The 25,997-nt window shown below is 47.3% G+C and overlaps 1 protein-coding gene across 1 annotated transcript in view; it reads left to right on the plus strand.

Moving 5' to 3' along the window:
• Positions 1-25,997, plus strand: part of BAIAP2L2 (BAR/IMD domain containing adaptor protein 2 like 2) — a 119,890-nt gene that overhangs the window by 91,169 nt on the left and 2,724 nt on the right. Inside the window, exon 13 of the mRNA XM_033932831.1 lies at positions 7,145-7,176. Coding sequence (XP_033788722.1) covers positions 7,145-7,176 — 32 coding nt within the window. The remainder of the gene's footprint in view (positions 1-7,144; positions 7,177-25,997) is intronic.

Below are 25,997 nucleotides of genomic sequence, written 5' to 3' on the forward strand. Positions count from 1 at the left end.
GGTCCTCCAGATGGTGCTCTGAGCCTGCAATTACTATCCCGTGCAGGAGTAGAGCTGTGCAGAGGAGGATAGGCGCCAGTGCTGGCTGACTGCCTACAAGTTGTGCCTCTCGCAGCAAGAGGCATATCCCGTAAGCAGTCAACTGGCACCGGCACCTCTCTTCTTCGCTAGCACCTTGCGGCACACCCAGAATCTTGAGGTAACGCTCAGTTTGCATTACAATGAGGTAGCATTATGCACAGATGTATTGCTAAAAAAATCTCACTTCAGAAGAAAAAGCCAGCTGAGAACTAGGGAAGCCAGGGCTTAAATCCCACTGATGCTGCATGAGATCTTGGACAAGTCACTTTAACTCTCCATTGCCTCAAGTACAAAACTTAAAAATGATAAGCCTTCCAAGGACATAAAAAGACATCTACTGTACTTGAATATAACTTGCCTTGAGCCATTGCTGAGAAAGATATGATCTAAATCCAAATCCAATACCAGGTATGTTGTTGTTAGGTGCCATCGACTCATGTTTGAGTCCTAGTGGCTTGATGAATTACAGATCTAAAAATAAATCAGCTTTGTGCTAGTCTGGCAACATCCTCCAGCATCATCCTCATGGTTGTTTTCAGTCTGTCCAGCCATCTGATAGCAGATTGCCATCTTTGCCTTTTTCCTTCTATCTTCCCAAACTTAATGTCCTTCTCCAGTGATCTCTCTCTTCTGACAGTGTGCCCAAAATACCAGGTATAGTGTGAACTTAAGTAATACAAAACACTACAAATGTCACTCAGGACCTACAGAGCAATTCTACCATATCATAATAGCAGTAACTTCCACAAGTCACATAAGCACCTACAAGACTGCAACTGCAGTGACCAATAAAACATCAATAAACCTATTGGAAAACTAAACAAATCAGATTAAAACAGATCAATCATGCAATCAGTGCTAATAGAAAACCATGTCTCTTTCAAACATGCAGAACACAAATCTTCACCCAGTGACTACAATATAAAAATAGAAATAAAAATTAAACTGAACCCCCCAAAAACTAGATTCTTCATACAGTGCAACACCAGAGAATGAGAAAGCAAAATATAATGATATCAGATTGATATATTCAAGCCACAATGTTATAAATTAACAAATGCAAATATAACAAAAAATAGAAAATGATACTATTTTAATGGACTAAGGGCTCCTTTTATTATGGTGTGCTAGTGTTTTTAGTGCACGCACAAAATTACCATGCGCTACACCGCGCAGTATGCTTCTAGAATAACGCCAGCTCAATGCTGGCATTAAGGTCTAGCGCGTGTGGCAATTTAGCGTGCTATTCCGCACGTTAAGGCCCTAACGCACCTTAGTAAGAGGAGCCTTAAATATATTTTTCAATTAGCTTTCAGAGGCCAAAATCTCCTTCCTCAGATCAGGGAAGCATATTGTTATTATGATGTCCTGACCTGAAGAAGGATGTTTTGGTCTCTGAAGTTAGTCAAAAAAGGTATCAAAATTAATCCAATAGAAATATAACACTTTATTTCCATTTTCTATTTTTACTTATTAATGTTTATTAACACAGCTACAACACTATTTTATCTTAAACTAATTTCTTTTTTCAATCTTTGTTGTCTGGCTATTTACTTTTTCAGTTGTGTTGGTACCAGTCTCTGGTTTCTAGCATCTCCCTTTCCGCTCACCCCTTCCATCATCTCCCTCCTCTCTGTCTCTCTCCTCCCCCCCCCCCCCCCACCCCAACATCTATCCTCTCTCTTTTTCAAACTCTTTGAAAATATGACAAACAGCAAACCAGAGAACAATATGAATATTCGCAAAAGCATCTCACCCGACATACCAGGGGACAGAATATGGATAGAATTTAATACTACCCATTAAAGATGGCTTAGTTTTATAACCTTGACATCTTCACTGGTTGAACAGAATATCAAACGTAGGGTTCCTTTTACTAAGGTGCGCTAGTGTGTCTTAGTGCATTCTAAATGTTAACATGTTCTAACATGTCCATAGGATTTAATGGACGCATTAGCATTTAGTGTGTGCTAATTTTTAGCGCACACTAAGACACACTAGCGCTCCTTAGTAAAAGGACCCCTTAATCAAAAAATAAAAGTCCAAGCAACTAGAACAAACTTGTTGTCTAACAGACCTCAATGTGAGACCCAGGAGTGCTAATTTAAGTATTCACTAGGGATTTACACTCCACACTCTTCATCGTTCTCAAAGAGAAATATTTCTGAGAATTTTAGTTTAATTTTTGCAATATCTCCTGCTGAAAATAAATTCCTAAATATTGCAAAAATTAAATTAAAATTCTCAGAAATATTATTCTTTGAGGCTGATGAAAAGTGCAGCGTGTAAATCTCTAGTAAATGCTTAAATTAACAGTTCTGGGTGTCATCGCTGAGGTCTGTTAGACAAGTGGTTTGTTCTGGTTATGTGGATTTTTGTATTTTGATTAAATTAGAATTTAATACTGTCATAGCATAACAAATTCACTTATATAGTATACCGCAGTAACTTCTCAGTTCAACACGGTTAACAATAAAAAGACTGTACAAGCAAAGAGGGGCATAATTTTAAAAAAACAAAAACGTCCAAGTCCCCTTTTGGCCTAGGCCCTAAACGCTGAAAGTAGAAGCAGGGAAAATGTCCATTCTCAAAAAAACCCAAAACATCCAAAAGGAGTTCAACTGTTTAAACGCCCAGACCACCACTATGTCTACACTTACAACATATAATAAACCACAAAAAAGCCTAAGTCCCAAATGCCCAAAACCAGACCTTTTAGGTGAAGGAGGAGCCAGTCCTTTGCCCAACCCAGCCCATGTGCCTAAGGCCCTGCCCACAGGAGGGGCCTAAGGCAACTGGGCCAATTCCGGTTGGCCCAGGCACCTAAGGCCCCACCTTTGGGTAGGGCCTTAGGCACCTGGGATAATCGGGCCCTAAGGTCCGCTATTCTGTGGATGACGGGTCTGCTGGACGGGCTTGGGACCTGTCCGTCCGTCCAATGAAGATGAGGTAAGAGGGGGTGGAGGGTCGCCAGGTGGGGGTGGTTGCAGAGTTCAGGGGGGCCAATTAGGGGTTCGGGGTGCATCAAGGGCAGGAGGGCCTGGGATCCCTCCTGCCTGTATCTTCATGGGAGTGGGGGGTAGGGGGTTTCAGCAGGGCAAGAGGGGTTGGGCTCCCTCCTGCCCGTATCTTAGTGGGGGTGCGAGTGGGGGTTTCGGCGGGGCAGGAGGGGTTGGGCTCCCTCCTGCCCCGATCTTTTCACAGGTGCAGGTGGGGGTTTCGGCAGGGCAGGAGAAGTTGGGCTCCCTCCTGCCCGTATCTTAGTGGGGGTTTCGGCGGGGCAGGAGGGGTTGGGCTCCCTCCTGCCCCGATCTTTTCACGGATGCGGGTGGGGGTTTCGGCGGGGCAGGAGTAGTTGGGCTCCCTCCTGCTCTGATCTTGTCGAGGGGGGGTAGATCGCGGCAAGAGAGATTGGCATCTCTCCTGCTCCCATGGTAATTGGCATCCCCCTGAACCGCAGCACTTCGAGGTGAGGATTGCGATCCTCACCCTGAAGTGCCGCAGTTCGGAGGGGGGGTGGCTGATCACCATCACGGCAGGGGAGATGAGCCATCTCTCCTGCCATGATGGTTGCGGTGGGGGATGGGCAAGTTGCCGGGGCCGCTGAGCTCATCGCGGCAGCCGCGATCAGCTCAGCGGCTCCTTTTTCGGCACTTATACCTGTTTGACTTGGTCTAAGTCAAAACGTATAAGTGCCGACTAGGCAGCCTATTTTAGGTTTTGGTTATACCTGCTGTACGACTAAGTCTAGGTCGGCCCACCTCCCACCCTTTCCCTTCCTCTAAAAATACCTCTTTTCACTCTATGCATTTAGTGGCAGGGGAAAGGCCTAAGCTGGTTTTAGATACGTCTAAAACCAGCTTTGGTTATGAGTACTTGGACGATCAGGCTTTTTGATCGTCCAAGTACCCATTTAGGCCACTTTTTAGATGTTTTTTTGTTTTGATTATGAGCCCCACAGTGTGTTATAATTACATTCAGAAGAATTTGTCAAAGATAGGAGTTGAAGTTTGTTACCAGGACAGAAAAGGGTTTATCCCATGATCCAGCATGAAAAGATAAAATTGTATGGAAAAATATTTTGTATATGCAACCTTTTATAGTAGGAAATGTAAATAATCTAAAATGCTGAGAAAAACGTTTTCTGTCAGTAAATTTAAAGTGATCAAGAGGGACAGATACTGCTCCAAAGTAGGTGAGAAGAGTGCAAGATGGCAGGAGAGATAGTAGGAGAAAGCCTGTGCCTGGGGAAGGGAATACAGGAGGTAAGAAAGAGAAAAGAAAGAAGCTGGATATGGGGAGAGACATGAAACAGAGGAAAGGTACTGGGCATGGAGGGAACATAGGAACAGGGACACAAAGAGGACACTACTGGAGAGGAGAATGGGGACAAGGACACAGAGAGATGCTGAATATGATAGATAAAGGATTCAGAGGGAGGATGAATGGTGGACAGGGGAAGCTGGGGGAATAAGCAGGCCTTTGGGGGGAGGGGGGTGCAGACCTTCAGGGGGCCCTGATGTAGAAGTACACAGAGGAAGGGAAGGGGGGTTCAAAGAGACATGCATATATTGGACTGGGGTGGAAGGGGAAGAAATAATGGGTTTAAAACAGAGGAGAGGTAGAGAGATGGACAATGGGATTTTGGGATGGAAGGAACAGAAAGGGAGAGAAGTTGGACACAAGGGATGGTGTGGACAGGGGGAGGGGAGTAGAGATACTGGATAGGAGGGTAGTTAGGGAGAGCTGGTGGACCCTGGGGTGGTGGGGAAGGAGGGAGAGATGCTGGATAAAAGTATAGTTGAGAAAAGGAGAGATGGTGGATCTGGGGATGGTAGGGTCCATCGCTGCAGCTGCGGGGGGATGGAGATGAAAAAAAGGAAAGATGCCAGACCTCCGGGGGAGGGAAGGGAAACTGAAGGGGAGGACAGAGATGGAAGATGGATGGTTAGCACCGAGAAAGAAGAAAAAAGGAAACCCTGGCAAGCGAGTTATCAAAAGACAGCCAGAGCCTGGGACCAACGTGATTTGAAAAATGACCAGACAGCAAAAGTTAGAAAAAATAATTTTATTTTCTGTTTTATGTTTACAATATGTGATATTTGAAATGTGTATCCTTCCAGAACTAGTGTTAGAAACTGCAAACGTGAGCTACGATTTTACAGAGAGGAAAAGTATTTTTTGTTTGTTTATTTTGTTTACATCACAGGACCAGTGTGGGTAGGAGAGGGCAAAGGTGGTGAAGAGGCTATAAAATAAATCCACCAGGACGTTTGAAAAAAACCATCCAATTGTGCAGGAAAATCGAATTGAAAAATCAATTCAATAGGCTGAATTGCATTGAATCGAAATGTTTTTCCTGAATCGGGCAGCACTACTAGTGATGCCATTGATAATATGTTTGGATGAGGGGTAGCCCCTCTCTGGATTCCCACCCTCTCAATCCTCTCTCTTCACTCAGTGCATATATACTTATATCCAGAGGAGCAGGTTCTTTCTGGGGGCAAGAAATGTACCTGTAAGGCCCTGGGGTAGAGGTCCTTTCAAACAATAACTCAAGATTTGGGGTGCTCAAAATCTCTGTACTGAAATTACATGGAAAACAATTACTATTTTGGGGTAGTTTTCATGTCCTGAGGCTCGCGCCATTGAATAAACACTGTATTATGATAAAGAAAAATCAATTTCATAAAATTGTGTATCAGAATATGGGGCTCATAATCAAAACTTAAACATGTCTAAAAATCTGCCCAAGTTGGCAATTGGATGACCTAAAAGGTCGTCCAAGTGCTGATAATCAAATTAACTTTCTTGACGTGCTGCGGGACTTTTTATGCCTCTGAATACCGCTGTGCACCCAGAGCTGAAACTGGCAAATCTAGAGAAATGGTTAGGGTAGTATGTGGGCAGGATGGGGGTCGACCTAGACTTAGTCATCCTGCAGGGATAATTAAATGTTTTATTAGACATCCTGGACAAAACTTAAACGTTGTTAGTTAGATGATGTATAAACAGGTAAAAGTGCCCGAAAGGTATCCAAAGTGATCAGATAACCACTGCAGAGATAAAGTAAAGACCTCCACAAACTGACCCCCTCACACCCCACAAAGATCAGCATAAAAAAGTACATACCTGTCTCCAGAACATCAGCACTTGGTATAGGAAAGCCTAGTAGGTGTCTTAAATAGCCTGGGAGGTGGGCTAGTGAACCATAGAGAGGAGTAGCAAGTCCCATAAGCCACTCTAACCACTACATTTATGGTGAAACTAGTGTGCCCACCAAAATGCCCCAAAAGCCTATTCTACTGCCATATAGGTGCTACCTGCAGCCATAAGGGCTATTGGGGTTGTAGACTGGTGGGTATAGTGGGTTTTGGGGGGCTCACCATAACCTATAAGGGAGTTCTGGTGACATATCTGGCACCCTTTTTGTGAAGTACAAAGCAGTGCCCTGTAAGGTGCCCCACTGCTCTATTGCCATGTCTGGGTGGCCAGTCCATTACTATATTGGTCCCTCCCATATTCAAATGGTTTTGTTCTGTGCATTTGGGACTTGGATGAAATTTTGATTGAAAATGTGGTATAAAGATAGATGTCCTGGCAATCTGGACGAATAGCCTGGATGTTCATTTGTGGGGTCCTTTAGTCATGTGGCCTTTGACCTTGAGCCTCACAATATGTTTCATGCGCAAAAAGGCACAAATGTATTTGTTTTGCAAAGAGACTGGAGAATGTTGCTGATATATTCACATTTGAGATGTAAATGACGAGACTGTGATACTATATTTATCTATATGCTCATATTGCTAGAAAGCAGTATTTTGATGAGATTGTTGACCTTCTATCAGGGGTAGGATGTAGATATACAAGTCACTGGACCACTGATACAGGCTTTCATCTGAAACATGGGTCGTGTCAGGTCATTTCAAGTTAAAGAATTCTACATCTCCAGTTTTTAAGGCCACTTTGTTGTGCATTTTGTTGCATTGCATTTAAAATTGAACAGACTTCAAGTGGAAATGAGGCTCAGCTTAATCTGTTTTCATTTTTTAATTTATTACAGAAATCATCACATCCCCCAGAGCTGTTTCCCAGGTAAGATTATTGATCCTTGGGATCTCTTAAGAGGTTGGGATGAGGAAGGAAGAAATGTGCCAGATTCTACTGTAGAGCAGAGATTTATTTATAACATTCATATCCTGCTTACAACAAAGTAGGAAACAAAAAATATATATGAAAACAGCAAGGTCAATACAAATAATATAAAATCAGTTGGCAGTATAGTAAACCTTACCATCTGTCTATCATCAACCAGCCAGTTCATCAGAAAAAGGCCAAAACAAATACATAGATTTTCAACCTCTTTTTAAATACATCAAATGATGTCAAAAGAAGTTTGTTCCAGCATGGAGGCCCTGAAATTGACATTGCATTCTGGCTAGTAGCTGCATAGTGTATCCCCTGATGCGCCACTAATTGTTTCTTTGCAGAAGACCTCAGTGAACGAATCCTGGAACAACCCTTGGGAAGCTCCCCAAGGCTCCCCCCTATCACCAACACTCTTCAACCTTTACTTAGCCTCACTTGGCACATGCTTAGACAAACAAGGTATAACATCATACAGCTACGCAGACGATATCACCATCCTCCTGCCTTTCGACCAAACCACCCCCAACACAATGAATAAACTATACATTGCACTAGAAACAGTGTCAAAATGGTTGAGAGACCACAAATTAAAACTGAACCAAGACAAAACCAAATTCTTACTTCTAGAAAGAAACAAAACCCCAGCCATAACAAACCTAGAAATAAACTCCATCACATATCCTTTACAACCCAACCTAAAACTGCTGGGAATAATGATAGACAAAGGCTGCATCATGCAACTTCAAATCAACAAAATGGTTCAGAAGTCCGAAAATACTTCAACAACGAACAATTCAAACTCCTAGTACAAGCGCTAATCCTAGGACTCCTGGACTACTATAACATACTATACCTGTCATGCCCCACCAACATGCTAAAACAATTACAAACAGTCCAAAATACAGCCCTAAGACTAATATACTCGCTGAAAAAATATGACCACATTACCTCAGGTTTCCAAGACTCACACTGGCTCCCAATACAAGCACGCATACAACACAAATTCTACTGCACCCTATTCAAAGCCCTAAATGGAAATGGACCAAGCTATCTGAACAACTGCCTAATCTGGAAAAACACATCCAGACCAAGGAGAACTCTAGCACACTTTACCCACCCCCCAATCAAAGGCATGCAAAGCAAAAAAAAATATATCATGGTCTACTAGCCAACCAGAGCAGCAAAAATAGACCACCACCTCTCAAATCTGCTGACCACGACACCTAGCTACAAAACATTCAGGAAAGAACTGAAAACCATAGTATTCAAGAAATTTGTCAAAAGCACAGTTACTTACCGTAACAGGTGTTATCCAGGGACAGCAGGCATATATTCTCACATGTGGGGTGACGTCATCTACGGAGCCCCAGCGCGGACAGCTTTTCAAGCAAACTTGCTAGAAGTTTCAAGTTTGCACACTGCACCACGCATGTGCTAGCCTTCTTGCCCACTAGAGGGCGCATCCCCACCTCGTGGTCCTCAGTTCCATATCATAGCAAAGGAAACCATCCCCGGGGAGGTGGGCGGGTTGTGAGAATATATGCCTGCTGTCCCTGGATAACACCTGTTACGGTAAGTAACTGTGCTTTATCCCAGGACAAGCAGGCATGATATTCTCACATGTGGGTGACCTCCAAGCCAACCAAAAAAGGGCAGGTGGGAGGATGGCAAATTATGAAAACAGATTACGTAACACCGACTGGCCAAACCGGCCGTCGCTTCTGGACAAAGTGTCCAGACAGTAGTGGGAGGTGAACGTATGAACCGAAGACCAAGTGGCAGCTTTACAAATGTCCTCCATAGGCGTAGATCGGAGGAAAGCCACAGAAGCTGCCATCGCCCGGACTTTATGACCCGTAACACGACCCGCAAGCGGGAGACCAGCCTGAGCGTAGCAAAAAGAAATACAAGCAGCTAACCAGTTGGACAAGGTGCGCTTTGAAACCGGGTGTCCCAAACGATTAGGATCAAAGGACAAAAATAATTGAGTAACCTTCCGATGAGACTTGGTACGTTGGAGATAAAATGCCAACGCCCTCTTAAAGTCAAGGGTATGAAGCGCCGCCTCACCAGGATGAGAATGGGGCTTCGGAAAAAACACCGGAAGGACAATAGACTGATTGAGGTGGAAATCAGACACAACTTTAGGTAAAAATTTGGGATGGGTGCGGAGAACCACCTTATCATGATGAAACACCGTGAAAGGAGGATCCGCCACCAAAGACTGTAGTTCACTAATTCGACGAGCAGACGTGAGTGCAATCAAAAAGACTACTTTCCAAGTAAGAAACTTAAGGTGCGACTTGTCGATGGGCTCAAAGGGAGGCTTCATAAGCTGAGCCAAGACCACATTAAGATCCCACACCACCGGAGGAGGTTTCAGAGGAGGATGGATATTCACTAGCCCCTTCATGAAACGCGTCACCAGAGGATGAAGAGAGAGAGAACGACCCTCAAGATGCCGATGGAATGCTGCAATGGCACTGAGATGTACCCGAATGGAAGTCGTTTTCAGGCCAGACTCAGACAAATGCAAAAGATATTCCAGAACCGAAGCCACAGGCACCGAATCTGGTTCCAGACTATTCAAAGAACACCAGGATGTAAACCTGGTCCATTTCTGAGTATAGCAAAGCCGAGTCGAGACCTTACGCGAGGCCTCCAAAACGTCCCTCACGGCCCGAGACACCGGAATCGAAGTCAGGGGGAGAGAAACCAAGCAGTCAGATGTAAAGACTGAAGATTGGGATGCAACAGCGAACCCCGACTCTGAGACAGCAGAGAGGGAAACACCGGCAGAAGCAGAGGTTCCCTGGTACTGAGTTGAAGAAGTAGGGAGAACCAGGGCTGCCTGGCCCAACGAGGCGCAATGAGGATCATGGAGGCTCCGGTCGATCTGAGATGAACCAGCGTTCTCAAAATCAGAGGAAACGGCGGAAACGCATAAAGGAACCTCCCCTCCCATTCGAGGAGGAAGGCATCCGCCTCGAGACGATCCGGAGAGTAAATCCGAGAGCAATAGAGGGGCAGCTTGCGAGTCTCCGGAGAGGCAAACAGATCCACCTGAGGAGTACCCCAGCGGTCGAAAACCTCGCGAAGAACTCGGGAGTTCAGAGACCATTCGTGCGGCTGGAGAAGACGACTGAGTTTGTCTGCCAGCTGGTTCTGCTCTCCCTGAATGTACACCGCCCGCAGGAACATGTTCTGGGAGATCGCCCAGTCCCAAAGGCGGAGGGCCTCTTGACACAGGGGCCAAGAGCCCGTACCCCCCTGTTTGTTTACATAGTACATCGCTACCTGGTTGTCCGTCCGCACGAGTACCACCTGATCGCGTAGCAGGTGGACAAAAGCTCGCGCAGCTAGAAAAATGGCGCGAAGCTCCAGCACATTGATGTGGCTCCGACGATCCTCGGCAGACCACCGACCTTGCGTCCTCAGGCCGTCCAGGTGCGCTCCCCACGCATACCCGGAGGAGTCCGTCGTCAAGACCTTGGTGTGAGGAGGAACGAGAAACAGCAAACCCCCTGACAAATTGGAAGAGACGGTCCACCAACGGAGCGATCGACGTAAACAAGGAGTCACTGCTATCCGGGAAGACACCGGATCGCGATCCTGTCGCCACTGTGACGCCAGAGTCCATTGCGCGATTCTCAAGTGCAGGCGAGCGAACGGCGTAACGTGAACCGTCGACGCCATGTGGCCCAGCAAAACCATCATGTGCTGGGCCGACATCTGCGATTGCCCTTGGCAATGGCGACTCCACCGAAGCAGAGTCTCCCGTCGAGGCGGGGGGAGAAAAGCGCGGAGGCGAACCGTGTCCAGCACGGCTCCAATGAACTGGAGAGACTGCGCCGGACGCAACTGAGACTTGGGGAAGTTCACCTCGAACCCCAGGTCCTGCAAAAGACTGATAGTCTGTCGGGTCGCTAAGATAACCCCCTCCCTGGACGGGGCCTTGATCAGCCAATCGTCCAGATAGGGAAAGACCTGCAGACCCCGCGAGCGCAGGGCCGCCGCCACCACCACCATACACTTGGTGAATACCCGAGGGGAAGATGACAGCCCGAAGGGAAGAACCCGATACTGCAGGTGCAAATCCCCGACCTGAAAACGCAAGAACTTGCGGCAAGCGGGATGCACCGGAACATGGGTGTAAGCTTCCTTCAAGTCCAGGGAGCACATCCAATCTCCCTCGTCCAAAAGTGGATAGAGAACCGGGAGCGATAACATACGGAACTTCTCCCGGACCAGGAACTTGTTGAGCTTCCGGAGGTCCAAAATGGGGCGCAAGTCCCCGGTCTTTTTTGGGACCAAAAAGTAACGGGAGTAAAACCCCTGGCCCATCTGATCGCGAGGTACCACCTCGACCGCCCTGAGACTCAACAAGGCCCTGGCTTCCTCCAGGAGAAGGGCCAGCTGGTTCCGATTGGGAGGGCACGCCCCGGGGGGCAAGTCCGGAGGCGGACAGGAGAAGTTTAGCGAATAGCCGTCTGAGATTATCCGGAGCACCCATGCGTCCGACGTGATCGCCGACCAGGCCCCGGCAAAGGCCGTCAGCCGACCCCCGATGGGGAGGGGGTGGTGCGATATTGCGGTGAGGGCCCGCCCCCAACCGCCCATCCCGTCAAAAGGACGGCGCGGCCTTGGCGGCCCCCTGCGCGGCAGGTTTAGAGGGGCCACCCCTACTCTGCTGGGGCTGTCTCCGAGGGGGCGGTCTGGAGAAGGCCGGTGTGGACTTCTGAGGGTACCTCCTCGGGGGCTGCCGGAAGGGACGCTGGGCAGGAGCCTTAGGCTTCGGCCGCACCAGAGAGGCCAGGGAGCGTTCCTGTTTAGACAGTCGCTCCGTCGCCGCATCCAAAGAGTCATCAAATAATTCCACCCCAACACAAGGCAAGTTTGCCAGGCGTTCCTGCAAATTTGACTCCATCTCGAGGGTCCGAAGCCACGCCAGCCGGCGCATGGCCACTGCACAGGCGGACACCCTCGAGGCGAGTTCAAACGCATCATAAACTGCGTGGAATAAATACAGGCGCAACTGGGTCAGATTCGAACTAAAGGTGGCGAACCGGTCCCTATGCGACTCCGGCATCACCTCACGAAAAGAGGGGAGGTCCTTCACCATCGTACGGAGGAAGGAAGAGTACGAAAATGCATAGTTCAGGACCCTTGCAGCCATCAGAGAGTTCGCATAGAGACGACGGCCAAATTTGTCAAGGGTCCGGCCCTCCCTACTCGGTGGGACCGTCGCCGAGACCCTGGAGGGCTGCGATTTCTTGACCGCCGATTCCACCAGGAGCGAAGTATGGGAAAGTTGGCCCTTCTCAAACCCTTTGATGGGGAGGGTGCGATACTTAGACTCCATTTTGGAGGGGACCACCGCGACCGTCAAAGGAGCCTCAAGATTCCGCAGAAAGGTCTGGCAGAGGACCTTGTTAATCGGAAGGCGCGGGGACTCCCTAGGAGGGGCAGGAAGATCCTGCTCCTCCAAGAACTCTTTGGTGTGAGTGGACCCTTCAGACAAGTCAACACCCAAAGCCGCCGCCATATCCTGCACAAACCTGGTAAAGGATGAGGGTTTAGCAGGAGGAGAGGGAGACCGCGACTTCCCGGCGGAGCCGAAGGGAGAGGCCTCGTGAGAGTATCTGGGCTCCCTCCCCGACCCCGACCCCAACGAGGCACAGTCCTGCGACCTCGACGGAGTCGGAGACCGGGTGCGTCGGAAGGAACCCCTCGGGGATCCCCCCGGGGTCCGAGGCACCGAAGCCCGACCCTTCGGCCCCGGCGAGGAAGCCCGAGAGCTCTCCCTGGCCGGAGACCGGAACAAAATGGGGTTATCGACACGCAGGTCCCGCACCTGCAAGGCATCGGCCCCGGCCGGCGACGAGCGACCACGCCGTCGAGGCGAGGTCCGAGACCGCTTGGCCTTCCTCGGCTGGCGCCTCGCTCGAGACCTGCCCGAGGGCGATGAACCTCGCGAGGACCCCGAGGACGAAGATGAGATTCTGCGCACTCGGCGCACCTTGTCCTTCGGGCGCACGCTACGCTCAGGCGGATCCCGCGAAGCCGGGTCCGAGGGTACCGCCGAGGTCGAGGCCGTGGGCGCCTCGGGAGCCGAAGCCCCGGTACCCGAGGCCGAGGTCGCCAACTGCGGGGCCACCGAGGCCGAAGCCTCCGGGGCCGAAGCCGCCGAGGCCGAAGCCTGCTGCAGCTGGTCAATGGCCCCGGTGAGCTCCGAGGCGATCAACGCCCGGAGCAGTTCTTGGAACACAGGGATTGACATACCCTGTGGCAAGACCTGCCGCTGCTCCTCGGAGGGCGACCTCGGTCTCGAGTATTCCCTCGGGGCAGCGGACGCGGGCAACTTGGGTTTAGCAGAGGCGGACCCACCCGCCGACGAGCCCGAGGATGGCTTTTTGGACGATCCTGGAGCTGAGGAGGGAAGCGGAGACTTACCCGAGGCCTTGGAAGAGGCCGGCTGTTTCGAAGGCATCGAGGCCCGAGGCGAAGCCGAGGGTGCCGAAGCTGAGGTCGATGCCGACGTCGAGGCCGAGGTCAAGGCCGGGGCCGAAGCCGAGGCCGAACTCGAGGCCTTCCCCGGAGGGGACTCGACAGAAAAAAGTTCTGCCATGCGGGCTTTGCGGCGTTTAAGTGCCCGCTTCTGGAAAGTGGCACACTGCTCGCAGGACGCCGTCGGGTGTTGGGGCCCCAAACACCGCAAGCAGCACCCGTGCGGGTCAGTAATTGAAAGAAGCCGTTCACAGCGCCCGCACTTTTTAAAGCCCGTTACGGGCCGGGACATGGGCCCAAAAGAGAGCCGGGAACAAGCGAGGTTCCTCGGCCACGGCTACCGGGAGCCCCCGGTAGCAACGGAACGAAAAAGTTTTTTTTTTTTTTTTGGAAAAGAAGAAAATAAAGAAAGAAGACAAAAAAAAAACGCAGCGACCGTGCGAAAATCCCTACACAGCCGCGGCGACAGAAGGCACAATTAGCACAATTTCTCCACAGGGCTTCTGGCTCCGCGGATGAAAATGAACTGAGGACCACGAGGTGGGGATGCGCCCTCTAGTGGGCAAGAAGGCTAGCACATGCGTGGTGCAGTGTGCAAACTTGAAACTTCTAGCAAGTTTGCTTGAAAAGCTGTCCGCGCTGGGGCTCCGTAGATGACGTCACCCCACATGTGAGAATATCATGCCTGCTTGTCCTGGGATAATGATCTAACCAAACCATATCGACCATTCCCAGATCCCGACGCATACTATAGCTATCAACCTTGTAATCTCCCTGGGAATGCCCAGGCTAATTTTTTGTTGTAAACCACCTAGAACTGAAAAGTATTGGCGGGATAGAAGACATCAATGTAATGTGGGGTGGTATAGCTGCAGAGTCTGCTTAAAATAACCTGGAACCATTTCATTCAATGTCTTGAAAGTTAGAGTCATCAATTTCTACTGTGCCCTGGACCGTATGAGGAGCCAATGTAGAATTTTCATTGAGCTAGTCTTATTATTACATTACATTAGTGACTTCTATTCTGCCAATACCTTGCAGTTCTGGGCGGATTACAAAAGAAGATAACTGGACATTTCCAGGAAAATTACAAATTCAGTTCATCCCAGCCCTAGAATTAGTTTCACAGCAGCACGTTGTATTATTTCCATGGCCTCCAAACAGGAAGGGGACAATCCCATATATAAACTGTATTACAATAGTCCAATCTTGTCAAAATAAGGCTCTGACACCACTACCCAAAAATCTGATGATGGAATCATAGGTTTCATCTTATTTAACATAGGCAATTGATAAAAACATCTTTGAACAACTTTAGCAATATGAGCATTAAAATTCAACTGTGTATCTAATATCACTCTCAGACTGGTGATCTGTTCCTTAACAACAATAGTAGTATCACAGAATTGAACGTGATTCAACAAACCACTGTTCCCTCCACTTTTTAACAGCACCACCTCAGTCTTTGATGGATTTAAGTGTAGACCATGTGCATTCAGCCACTGAGAAATAACATTAAATAATGTATCAATTTCCTTCGACCAACAATAAAATCATCAACGTGAAAAAAAACTGTACACCATCTGCATACATTCTAAAAGCCACCTCCAAATCCCTCAATACAGTACAAAGCAGTTGCAAATACAAATTAAATACCATAGGCAGCAGATACCATCCCTGGTTATAATCACATTGGACAACAAAGTTTTTGCTTCTTCATCACTTTTGGGTGTATCTTACAGATTTTCGGCTGCTGATCATGAAAATCACATTTAAAATTACATATCACGTACCGTTGTAACAAAAAAGTAATTTCTTGTTATACTTTCAGGCTAATGCAATTAATATTTAATTACTGACACCTAGATTAAGGAAGACATTTTTGTCGGCCCACTGATCAGACATCAGTGATGAGAGATTTGAAGATTTGTTAGTTGGGCCAGAGAAAATCATCTGGAAAGCGTTCAAGGATGTTGTTGAGAATTTTCTTGGCAGTTACAGAGCACCAAACTATATTCAGTTGGTTGACAAACTTCTTATAGCATTCAAAATCATGAAGTGCAAACATGTCACTGAAGATGCACTTTCTGTATTCACACTTGGACTTCTTCCGTGTAAATCTTAGTGCAGTCAGCAACAAACATAGGGAAAGGTTTTACCAGGACATTGCCACTATGGAAAAAAGATATCAGGGCATCTGGAATCCATCAATGCTGGCTGACTGTTGTTGGACACTACAACGGGATGCACCGGACACTGAGTACAACTGAAAATCAGCAGGAAAACACTTTTAGCCACAGTGAACTATCACAGTGCATCAGAAACTTTGTGCATTAAAACATGTTATAGTCAATTAAAGATACCATCATGTTTCTCAAAATTCCTACGTGATAGTCAGTGGAAAAGATATTTGTGTTTATTTTGAAAGGATCTATCATAATCACTGATTTGTTTTAAGAAAGCAAAACTTTTGGAAAAATTTGTTGTCCATTGTCATCTTTCTGTTCTTCAAATAAGAAACAAACCAGTCATATGCAATACCTTGCACGCCCATAGTCCAAAGCAACTGTAACAAAATATCATGTTGAGCAGTTCCAAATGCAGAGGCTATATCAAGATAAACAAAAAAAATGGATATTCCTATCCACTCATCATCTTAATATATTAATCACAGATAGTAATAACATTTCTGTATTATGGGCTTTTTGAAAACCAATCTGATTAACATCTAGCAAATCTGCCTCTTCAATGAAGCTCAACAATTGGTTCAATACCAATTTCTCAATAATTTTCACTAAGGCATGTAGAGCTGAGATGGGCCTATAATTAAAGCTAACCAGAGGATATAAGTGGCCATTCTTCAACAAAGATTTAACTGTAGCAATCTTAAACAAATCCAGGAATACACCCTCAATTAGCGAAGTATTCTAATCTAATCTAATCTTCTAGTTCTGCATCACGCATACCTAAGCAGGCTCAAGGTGACTTACAAAGAGAAGTGAGAGGAAGCGGAGAGAGGCAGGGAGAGAAGGGGAGGAGAAATGGGGGAGAACATTTGGGCTGGGGAAGATCTGAGATGTTCAAGTGTCAATGAGGTAGGGTTTCAGTTTTTTCCGGAATATGGTGTAGTTGGGTTCTGTTATGGTCATTTCAGTGAGGTCATTCCAGGTTTTCACTCTTAGGAAGGTAAGCATGGAATGAAAACTTCGCTTTTATTGGAGATTCTTTGTTGAAGGAAGGTTTAGTAGTATCCTGTTAAGGGTTCTGTGGGAGGTAGACCATGCCTTTGAGAAGAGCTGGATGAGTGAAGCTGCTGAGTTTCCGTGAATTATTTGGTATATGATGCATGAAATTTTAAATTTTATTCGTGATGGAATGGGTACCAGTGTAGTTGTTTGATGAAAGCTGATAGTGAGTCATTTTTTTTTCAGATCTATAATTCACATCTACTAATAAAAAGAGAGCAATATTATCACCCAATCTAATGTGTGTCTGCAAAATATCAGAGAGTTCATGTGCAGTCACTACATCAAAAACAAATCTGGGGCAAATATCTTTCTCTGAGGAAAAGCAGGCATTATATTTTAACATATGGGTGACATCATCCAAGGAACCTGGACCATGTGAACGGTCACTGTACTCTTAGAATAGAACTCATTCAGAATAATAAGCTTCAAGCGTCTAATGACTGCTTGTGTTCTCCTTGGGAAGTGTTGCTCCTCCAGACCAACTATGAACATAAGAATAGCCTTACTGGGTCAGACCAATGGTCCATCTAGTCCAGTATAACATAGTAGATGACGGCAGATAAAGACCCGAATGGTCCATCCAGTCTGCCCAACCTGATTCAATTTAAATTTTTTAATTTTTTCTTCTTATCTATTTCTGGGCAAGAATCCAAAGCTCTACCCGGTACTGTGCTTGGGTTCCAACTGCCGAAATCTCTATTAAAACCTACTCCAGCCCATCTACACCCTCCCAGCCATTGAAGCCCTCCCCAGCCCATCCTCCAACAAATGGCCATATACTTACACAGACCGTGCAAGTCTGTCCAGTACTGGCCTTAGTTCAATTTTTAATATTATTTTCCTATTCTAGATCCTCTGTGTTCATCCCACGCTATTTTGAACTCAGTCACAGTTTTACTCTCCACCACCTCTCTCGGGAGCGCATTCCAGGCATCCACCACCTTCTCCGTAAAGTAGAATTTCCTAACATTGCCTTTGAATCTACCACCCCTCAACCTCAAATTATGTCCTCTGGTTTTACCATTTTCCTTTCTCTGGAAAAGATTATGTTCTATGTTAATACCCTTCAAGTATTTGAATGTCTGAATCATATCATCCCTTTCTCTCCTTTCCTCTAGGGTATACATATTCAGGACTTCCAGTCTCTCCTCTTATGTCTTCTGGCGCAAGCCTCCTATCATTTTTGCCGCCCTCCTCTGGACCGCTTCAAGTCTTCTTACGTCCTTCGCCAGATACGGTCTCCAAAACTGAACACAATACTCCAAGTGGGGCCTTACCAATGACCTGTACAGGGGCATCAACACCTTCTTCCTTCTACTGGCTACGCCTCTCTTTATACAGCCCAGCATCCTTCTGGCAGTAGCCACTGCCTTGTCACACTGTTTTTTCGCTGTTCTGCCACTTATTTCTGTCAAATGGGATGATCAGTGACACTCAGAAAAGCACACAGACAATATAAAGCATAAACAATAACACTTTATTATACATATATAAGAATTAAATATAAGAATAAAATAGCTTCACCTTGACCCCATGCAACGACCTCCTTCACAATTGGGAATCCCTTACAATTGATAGGCGGGTGGACCAAAGGACTGTCCCTTTAGACGTCTAGGATTCTAATGTTAGGGGCAGAGTTCTGTTCTTATATAGTTCATAGCAATACAGCTGATCCAGCAGAAATCAGCGTCCTTCACTTACGATTCAGGCACACCCGGTCCTGGTCTTTTGTCTTGACAACACCCAGGTCAGGATGTCAGAAGGAGGTGCTGCATAAAACCGGCTTCCCATCTGGTTTCACAGTTCTCTTGATGTTGTCCTGGCAACACCTAGGTCAAGGAGGTCAGAATGCTAGATAAGCAGACTTGTGGATTCATGTCAGTAGTATGCTGGGTTTCAGTTATCCCCCTGGCCAGTTCCTTTGATGTTGTTTTGGCAACACTTAGGTCAAGGAGGTTAGATAAGCAGACTTGAGGAGACATGTCACGTATTATGCTGAGTTCATTTACCCCCTGGGTATAACATTCGCCTTTAGATCTTCGGACACTATCACCCCAAGGTCCCTCTCCCCGTCCATGCATATCAGCTTCTCTCCTCCTAGCATATACGGTTCCTTCCGATTATTAATCTCCAAATGCATTACTCTGCATTTTTTTTGCATTGAATTTTAGTTGCCAGGCATTAGACCATTCCTCTAACTTTTGCAGATCCTTTTTCATATTTTCCACTCCCTCTTCGGTGTCTACTCTGTTACAAATCTTGGTATCATCTGCAAAAAGGCACACTTTTCCTTCTAACCCTTCAGCAATGTCACTTACAAACATATTGAACAGGATTGGCCCCAGCACCAAACCCTGAGGGACTCCACTACTCACCTTTCCTTCCTTCGAGCGACTTCCATTAACCACCACCCTCTGGCGTCTGTCCTTCAGCCAGTTTCTAACCCAGTTCAGCACTTCAAGTTTGTTCAACAGCCTCCTATGAGGAACTGTATCAAAGGCTTTGATGAAATCTAAGTAAATTACATCTAGCATATGTCCTCGATCCAGCTTTCTTGTCACCCAATTAAAAAATTCAATCAGGTTCGTTTGACACGATTTACCTTTTGTAAAGCCATGTTGCCTCGGATCCTGTAACCCATTAGATTCAATGAAGTACACTATCCTTTCTTTCAGCAACACTTCCATTATTTTTCCAACAACTGAAGTGAGGCTCACCGGCCTGTAGTTTCCTGCTTCATCCCTGTGACCACTTTTATGAATAGGGACCACATCCGCTCTCCTCCAATCCCCAGGAATCACTCCCGTCTCCAGAGATTTGTTGAACAAGTCTTTAATAGGACTTGCCAGAATCTCTTTGAGCTCCCTTAGTATCTTGGGATGGATCCCATCTAGTCCCATCGCTTTGTCCACTTTCAGTTTTTCAAGTTGCTCATAAACACTCTCCTCCGTGAACAGTGCAGAATCTACTCCATTTTTTCGTGTAACTATGCCAGACAATCTCGGTCCTTCTCCAGGATTTTCTTCTGTGAACACAGAAGTATTTGTTTAGCACATTTGCTTTTTCCTCATCACTGTCCACATATCGGTTCCCAGCATCTTTTAGTTTAGTAATTCCATTTTTCATCTTCCGCCTTTCACTAATATATTGAAAAAAATTTTGTCTCCCTTTTTTACAGTTTTAGCCATTTTTTCTTCCACCTCTGCTTTCACCAGACGTATCTCTCTCTTGGCTTCTTTCAGTTTCACCCTGTAGTCCTTTCTGCACTCCTCTTCTTGGGTTTTTTTTATATTCATGAATGCCAACTCTTTCGCCTTTATTTTCTCTGCCACTAGTTTGGAGAACCATATCAGTTTCCTTTTTCTCTTGTTTTTATTGATTTTCTTCACATAAAGGTCCGTAGCCATTTTTATTGCTCCTTTCAGCTTAGACCACTGTCTTTCCACTTCTCTTATGTCCTCCTATCCTAACAGCTCTTTCTTCAGGTACTCTCCCATTGCATTAAAGTCTGTACGTTTGAAATCTAGGACTTTAAGTATCATGCTAGAAGGTCGCTCTCCACTTTGGCCGTTATATCAAACCAAACCTTTTGATGATTGCTACTTCCCAAGTGAGCACCCACTTGAACATTAGAGATACTCTCTCCTTTTGTGAGGACCAGATCCAATATCGCTTTTTCCCTTGTGGGTTCCATCACCATTTGTCTGAGCAGAGCCTCTTGAAAGGCATCCACAATCTCCCTACTTCCAGTGGCGTACCTAGGGTATGTGGCACCCGTGGCCCATCATTTTTTGACCCCCCCCCCCATGTAAAAAAATATTTTTTTGTAATGACCATGAAACGGAATAAATGGTCAGAATAGAAACAGGCAGTGAAAATTTTCTTATATTCCAAACATAACATAACATAAATTATGTCTGAATTGTCATGACACCAGAAGTACATATGGAGTAGTTGCAGGTGATGCTTGGGACAGTTCTGATTGTGTTAGTTTGGTTTTATATGTTTTTTTGAATAGAAGGGTTTTTATTTCTTTTTGAAGGTTTTGCAGTCTGTGGTCGATGTCAATTGGTTGTAGAGTTGGGGGTCGAATGTTGCAGCTCGAATGGCTAGGAGGTTGTCGAACAGTTTTTTTTCTTTTGACATTTTTGGTTGGAGGGTGTGTGAATGGTGCGTGAGTTCTCCTATGTCTGTTTGAAGTGGATTGAATTATTTAGCTGAAGAAATTAGTTACCCCCTCATCCCACACACATTAATTCTCTTTCATTTTTGTTCCCATGATAAAAAACACTGATAAGTTCCCAGAAAAAAAATACATTAAAATAAGAAGTGAAAACAAAGGCCCCTACAAATGAGAACATAACATAAGAATAGCCTAACTGGGTCAGACCAATGGTCCATCATGCCCAGTAGCCCATTCTCATGGTAGCCAATCCAGGACACTAATACCTGGTCAAAACCCAAAGAGTAGCAACATTCCATGCTACCGATCCAGGGCAAGCAGACACTTCCACCTTGTCTTAATAACAGATTATGGACTTTTCCTCCAGGAATTTGTCCAAATCTTTCTTAAAACCAGCTATACTATCTGCTTTTACCATAACTTCTGGCCACTTCATTTTTAAGTTTAGATCTTTCCTTTCAAACAGAGACCTTGCTAGATGTCAAATACAGCACAAGGTAACTTCACATGGACTTAGCTGTGCAGGAAATGTGAATCTCCTCATACACCCACCATATAGTGCAAAAATGTGCAAAGGTCTGTTTTTTTCTTTCGATCACTACATAGCCTAATGCCACACAAGCAGCGCTGTTACAAACATATTCTGTAGGTCAATGCTAAGGATAACAAAGTTTCCTTCCTTGGACCAGAAGGAGATACTGATAAACCACTGGAAGAGATCCCAAAACAACACCCAAAGACCCACTCAGTGTGTGAACCAGTTGAGTGGAGTGGACTAACTGGGGGGGGGGGGGGTGGAAATGGGCCCAGAGTTTGCTCAGCAGAATTTCCCAGACCACCTCTTCCTCTCAACACATTGACACGCTGCCCCCACCACCACTAGAACACCTCACTGGGTAGGCCAGCTATGCTATAAACTTTATAAAACACATTATTATATTTTCTTATAAAGCACATATTTTAACTGAACTCTCTGACATCCTCAGCCTTTCCATTCACAAAAATAGAAGGAAGAAAAGTTCCCATTTCCTGCTGTTTCATGTCCCCGGCCTATACAATATTTTTTTTCTGCAGACCCTTCAAAAGTCTGACCAAATCCTCGTTTCACTTGCATTATAAAGTACTGAGGATGCCATCTCTCCCCAATCCCAGGTCCTAAAGTCTAAGACAGTAGCGCAAACTAATGCTGCCAGATTCAGGAAAAATAATTTCAATTCGATTCAGCCTATTGAATTGGTTTTTCAATTCGATTTTCCTGCCCAGTTGGGTGATTTTTTTCAAAACTCCTGGTGGGTTTTATAGCTTTTTCACCCCCTTTGGCTTCTCCTAACCACACTGGAGCTGTGGTGTAAATAAAATAAAGAAACAAAAAGGACTTTTCCTCTCTTTGTTAAATCCTAGCTCACGTTTGCAGTCCAACACCAGCTCTGGCAGGATACACATTTCAAATCTGACATATTATAATCACAAAACAGAAAATAAAATTAAATTTTCTACCTTTTGTTGTCTGGTTATATTTCAAATCTTGTTGGTCTAAGGCTCTGGTTTTCTTCTGATAACTTACTTGCCATGGTCTTCTTCTTTCTTCTTTCTGCGTGCTAACCATCCATCTGCCAACTCTGTCCTCCCTTTCCATTTCCCTTCCCTCCCCAGGAAGTCTGGTATCTTTCCTTTTTTTCATCTCCCTCCACAGATCCACCTTTTCTTAACTACCCTTTCATCCGGCATCTCTCCCTCCTTCCCCACCACCCCAGAGTCCACCATCTCTCCCTTTCTTTTCCCAATTACCCTCCTATCCAGTATCTCTATCCCTCCTCCACACCATCCCTTGTGTCCAATTTCTCTCCCTTTCTGTTCCTTCCCTCCCTAAATCCCATGGTCCATCATCTCTCTCCCTCTCCTCTATTTTCAGACCCATTATTTCTTCCCCCCCCCAAAGTTTGGCATATGCACGTCTCTTTGAACACCCCCTTCCCTCCGTGTACTTCTAAACCAGGGTCCCCCCCAAAGGCCTGTCCCCCCTTAAAGGTCTGCCTGTCCCCCCTTGAAGGCCTGCACCCCCCTTGAAGGCCTGTCCCACCCTGTTGTAGGCCTGTCCCCCCCTTGAAGGCCTGTCCCCCCCCTTGTAGGCCTGTCCCCCCCTTGAAGGCCTGTCCCCCCCTTGAAGGCCTGCACCCCCTTGAAGGCCTGCATCCCCCCAAAGGCCTGCACCCCCCCGAAGGCCTGTCCCCCCCCTTGAAGGCCTTTCCCCCCCCTTGAAGGCCTGTTCCAACCCCTTGTAGGCCTGTCCCCCCCTTGTAGGCCTGTCCCCCCCTTGAAGGCCTGCACCACCTTGAAGGTCTGCACCACCTTGAAGTTCTGCACCCCCCCCGAAGGCCTGCACTCCCCAAAGGCCTGCACCCCCCCAAAGGCCTGCACACCCCCCTGAAAGCCTGTCCCACCCCCTTGTAGGCCTGTCCCCCCCTTGTAGGCCTGTCCCCCCCTTGAAGGCCTGCCTTCCTGCCTGTCCCCCCTTGAAGGCCTGTCCCCCCCTTGAAGGCCTGCACCACCTTGAAGGTCTGCACCCCCCCTAAGGCCTGTCCCCCCCTTGAAGGCCTGTCCCACCCCCTTGTAGGCCTGTCCCCCCCTTTTAGGCCTGCCTGCCTGTCCCCCCCTTGAAGGCCTGCATCCCCTTGAAGGTCTGCACCCCACCCCAAAGGCCTGCACCCCCCGAAGACCTGCACCCCCCCCCGAAGGCCTGTCCCCCCCTTGAAGGCCTGTCCCACCCCCTTGTAGGCCTGCCTGCCCCCCCTTGAAGGCCTGTCTGCCCCCCCTTGAAGGCCTGTTCCTCCACCTTGAAGGCCTGCACCCCTTGAAGGTCTGCACACCCCCCAAAGGCCTGTCCCCCCCTTGAAGGCCTACCTGTCCCCCCCTTGAAGGCCTGCCTGCCTGTCACCCCCCTCCCCCTTGAAATCCTGCCTGCCTGCCCGCCCGCCCCACCCTGAAGGACTGATGCACCAACCCACCCCGAAGGACCGCTCCCCCCCGGCCTCCCCGCACCACCTATGAAGCAGCCGTAGGAGGATCGCGACGTCAGCGATCCCTGCGCTGCTTAGGCGCTGCTTCCTGCGCCGCGGTCCCGCCCCTCCTCTTACGTCAGAGGAGGGGTGGGACCATGGCACAGGAAGCAGCGCCCAAGCAGCGCAGGGATCGCTGACGTCGCGATCCTGCTGCGGGCTGCTTCACAGGTGGTGCAGGAATGTCAGTGGGGCGAGCGGTCCTTCGGGGGTGGGGGGGGGGACTGAACGGTAAGGCCCGGAGCACCCCCTCAGGGCTGGCACCTGGGGCGGACCGCCCCTCCCGCCCCCCCCCTTGGTACGCCACTGCCTACTTCTTTCCGATTCCGCTGACGAAACATTCCAGTCCGCATCTGGCAGGTTGAAATCTCCCAACAGCAGAACTTCCTCTTTCCTTCCAAATTTTTGGATATCTACAATCAGTTCCTTATCAATTTGCTGCGATTGAGTCGGAGGTCTGTAGACTACACCCACGTAGATAGAAGTTCCATCTTCTCTTTTCAGAGCGATCCATATCACTTCTTCCTCTCCCCAGGTCCCTTGCATTTTGGTCGCTTGGATATTGATCTTTACATAGAGAGCTACTCCTCCACCTGTTTGACCATCTCTGTCCTTCCTAAAAAGATTATATCCCGGTATGTTTGCATCACATCCATGTGATTCACTGAACCATGTCTCTGTGATAGCGACAATATCTAGATCTGCCTCTAACATCAGGGCTTGCAGATCATGAACTTTGTTGCTTAGACTGCGAGCATTTGTGGTCATTGCTTTCCAGCGATAATCTCCTTTTTCGTATGGATTTTTGTTTCGTTTCACTTTCCGTTGCAATACTAAGAAATGAGTTTCTGATATTGTTTATGTTGCAATCTTTACTACTATCACATCTTTTCTTTTGCCGGGGGTGGTCTCTATAATTGTCCTTCATACATAAACCATCCCCACCTTCTAGTTTAAATGCCTAGAAACATATTGTCTAAATCACAGTTCTTCAACCGCCGGTCCGCGGACCGGTAGCGGTCCGCAGGAAATTTTTGCCGGTCCACACAGGACCGGCAAGATTGACTCATTTGAACTTCCTGCCGGTCCGCGCAGGACCGGCAAGATCAGCATCGGAAGCGTGCGCTGGGCCGGAGAGATCTTGGGGAGCCTCCGACAGTGGCTTTCTCCCCTCTCTGCAGCTCTCCTTTACTTCCCAGCGCAGCGATTCACGAAGGCAGCCTCGGGGCTTTTGCTGAGTCGCGGCTGCCTCTGATGATGCAACTTCCTCTTTCCTCAGAGGCGGCGCGACCCAACAAAGGACCCGAGGCTGCCTTCGTGAATCGCTGCGCTGGGAAGTAAGAAGAGCTGCTGGGAGGGGAGAAAACCACTATCAGTCTGGGAAGCTGCTGGGCAGGGGAAAAAAGGGACAGCTGCTACTGGAAAGGGAGAAGGAGAGATGCTTCTGGGAGGGGAGGAGGGAAAGGAATCTGGGAAGCTGCTGGGCAAGATAAAAAAAGGGACAGCTGCTACTGGAGAGGGAGAAGAAGGAGAGATGCTTCTGGGAGGGGAGGAGGGAAAGGAATCTGGGAAGCTGCTGGGCAAGGAAAAAAAGGTACAGCTGCTACTGGAGAGGGAGAAGGAGAGATGCTTCTGGGAGGGGAGGAGGGAAAGGAATCTGGGAAGCTGCTGGGCAAGGAAAAAAAAAGGGACAGCTGCTACTGGAGAGGGAGACGGAGAGATGCTGCTGGGAGGGGAGGAAGGGAAGAGAGTTACTGCTGGACAGGAGGAGGA

This window comes from Geotrypetes seraphini, chromosome 2, assembly GCF_902459505.1.
Source record: "Geotrypetes seraphini chromosome 2, aGeoSer1.1, whole genome shotgun sequence".
Classification (NCBI taxonomy): domain Eukaryota; kingdom Metazoa; phylum Chordata; class Amphibia; order Gymnophiona; family Dermophiidae; genus Geotrypetes; species Geotrypetes seraphini.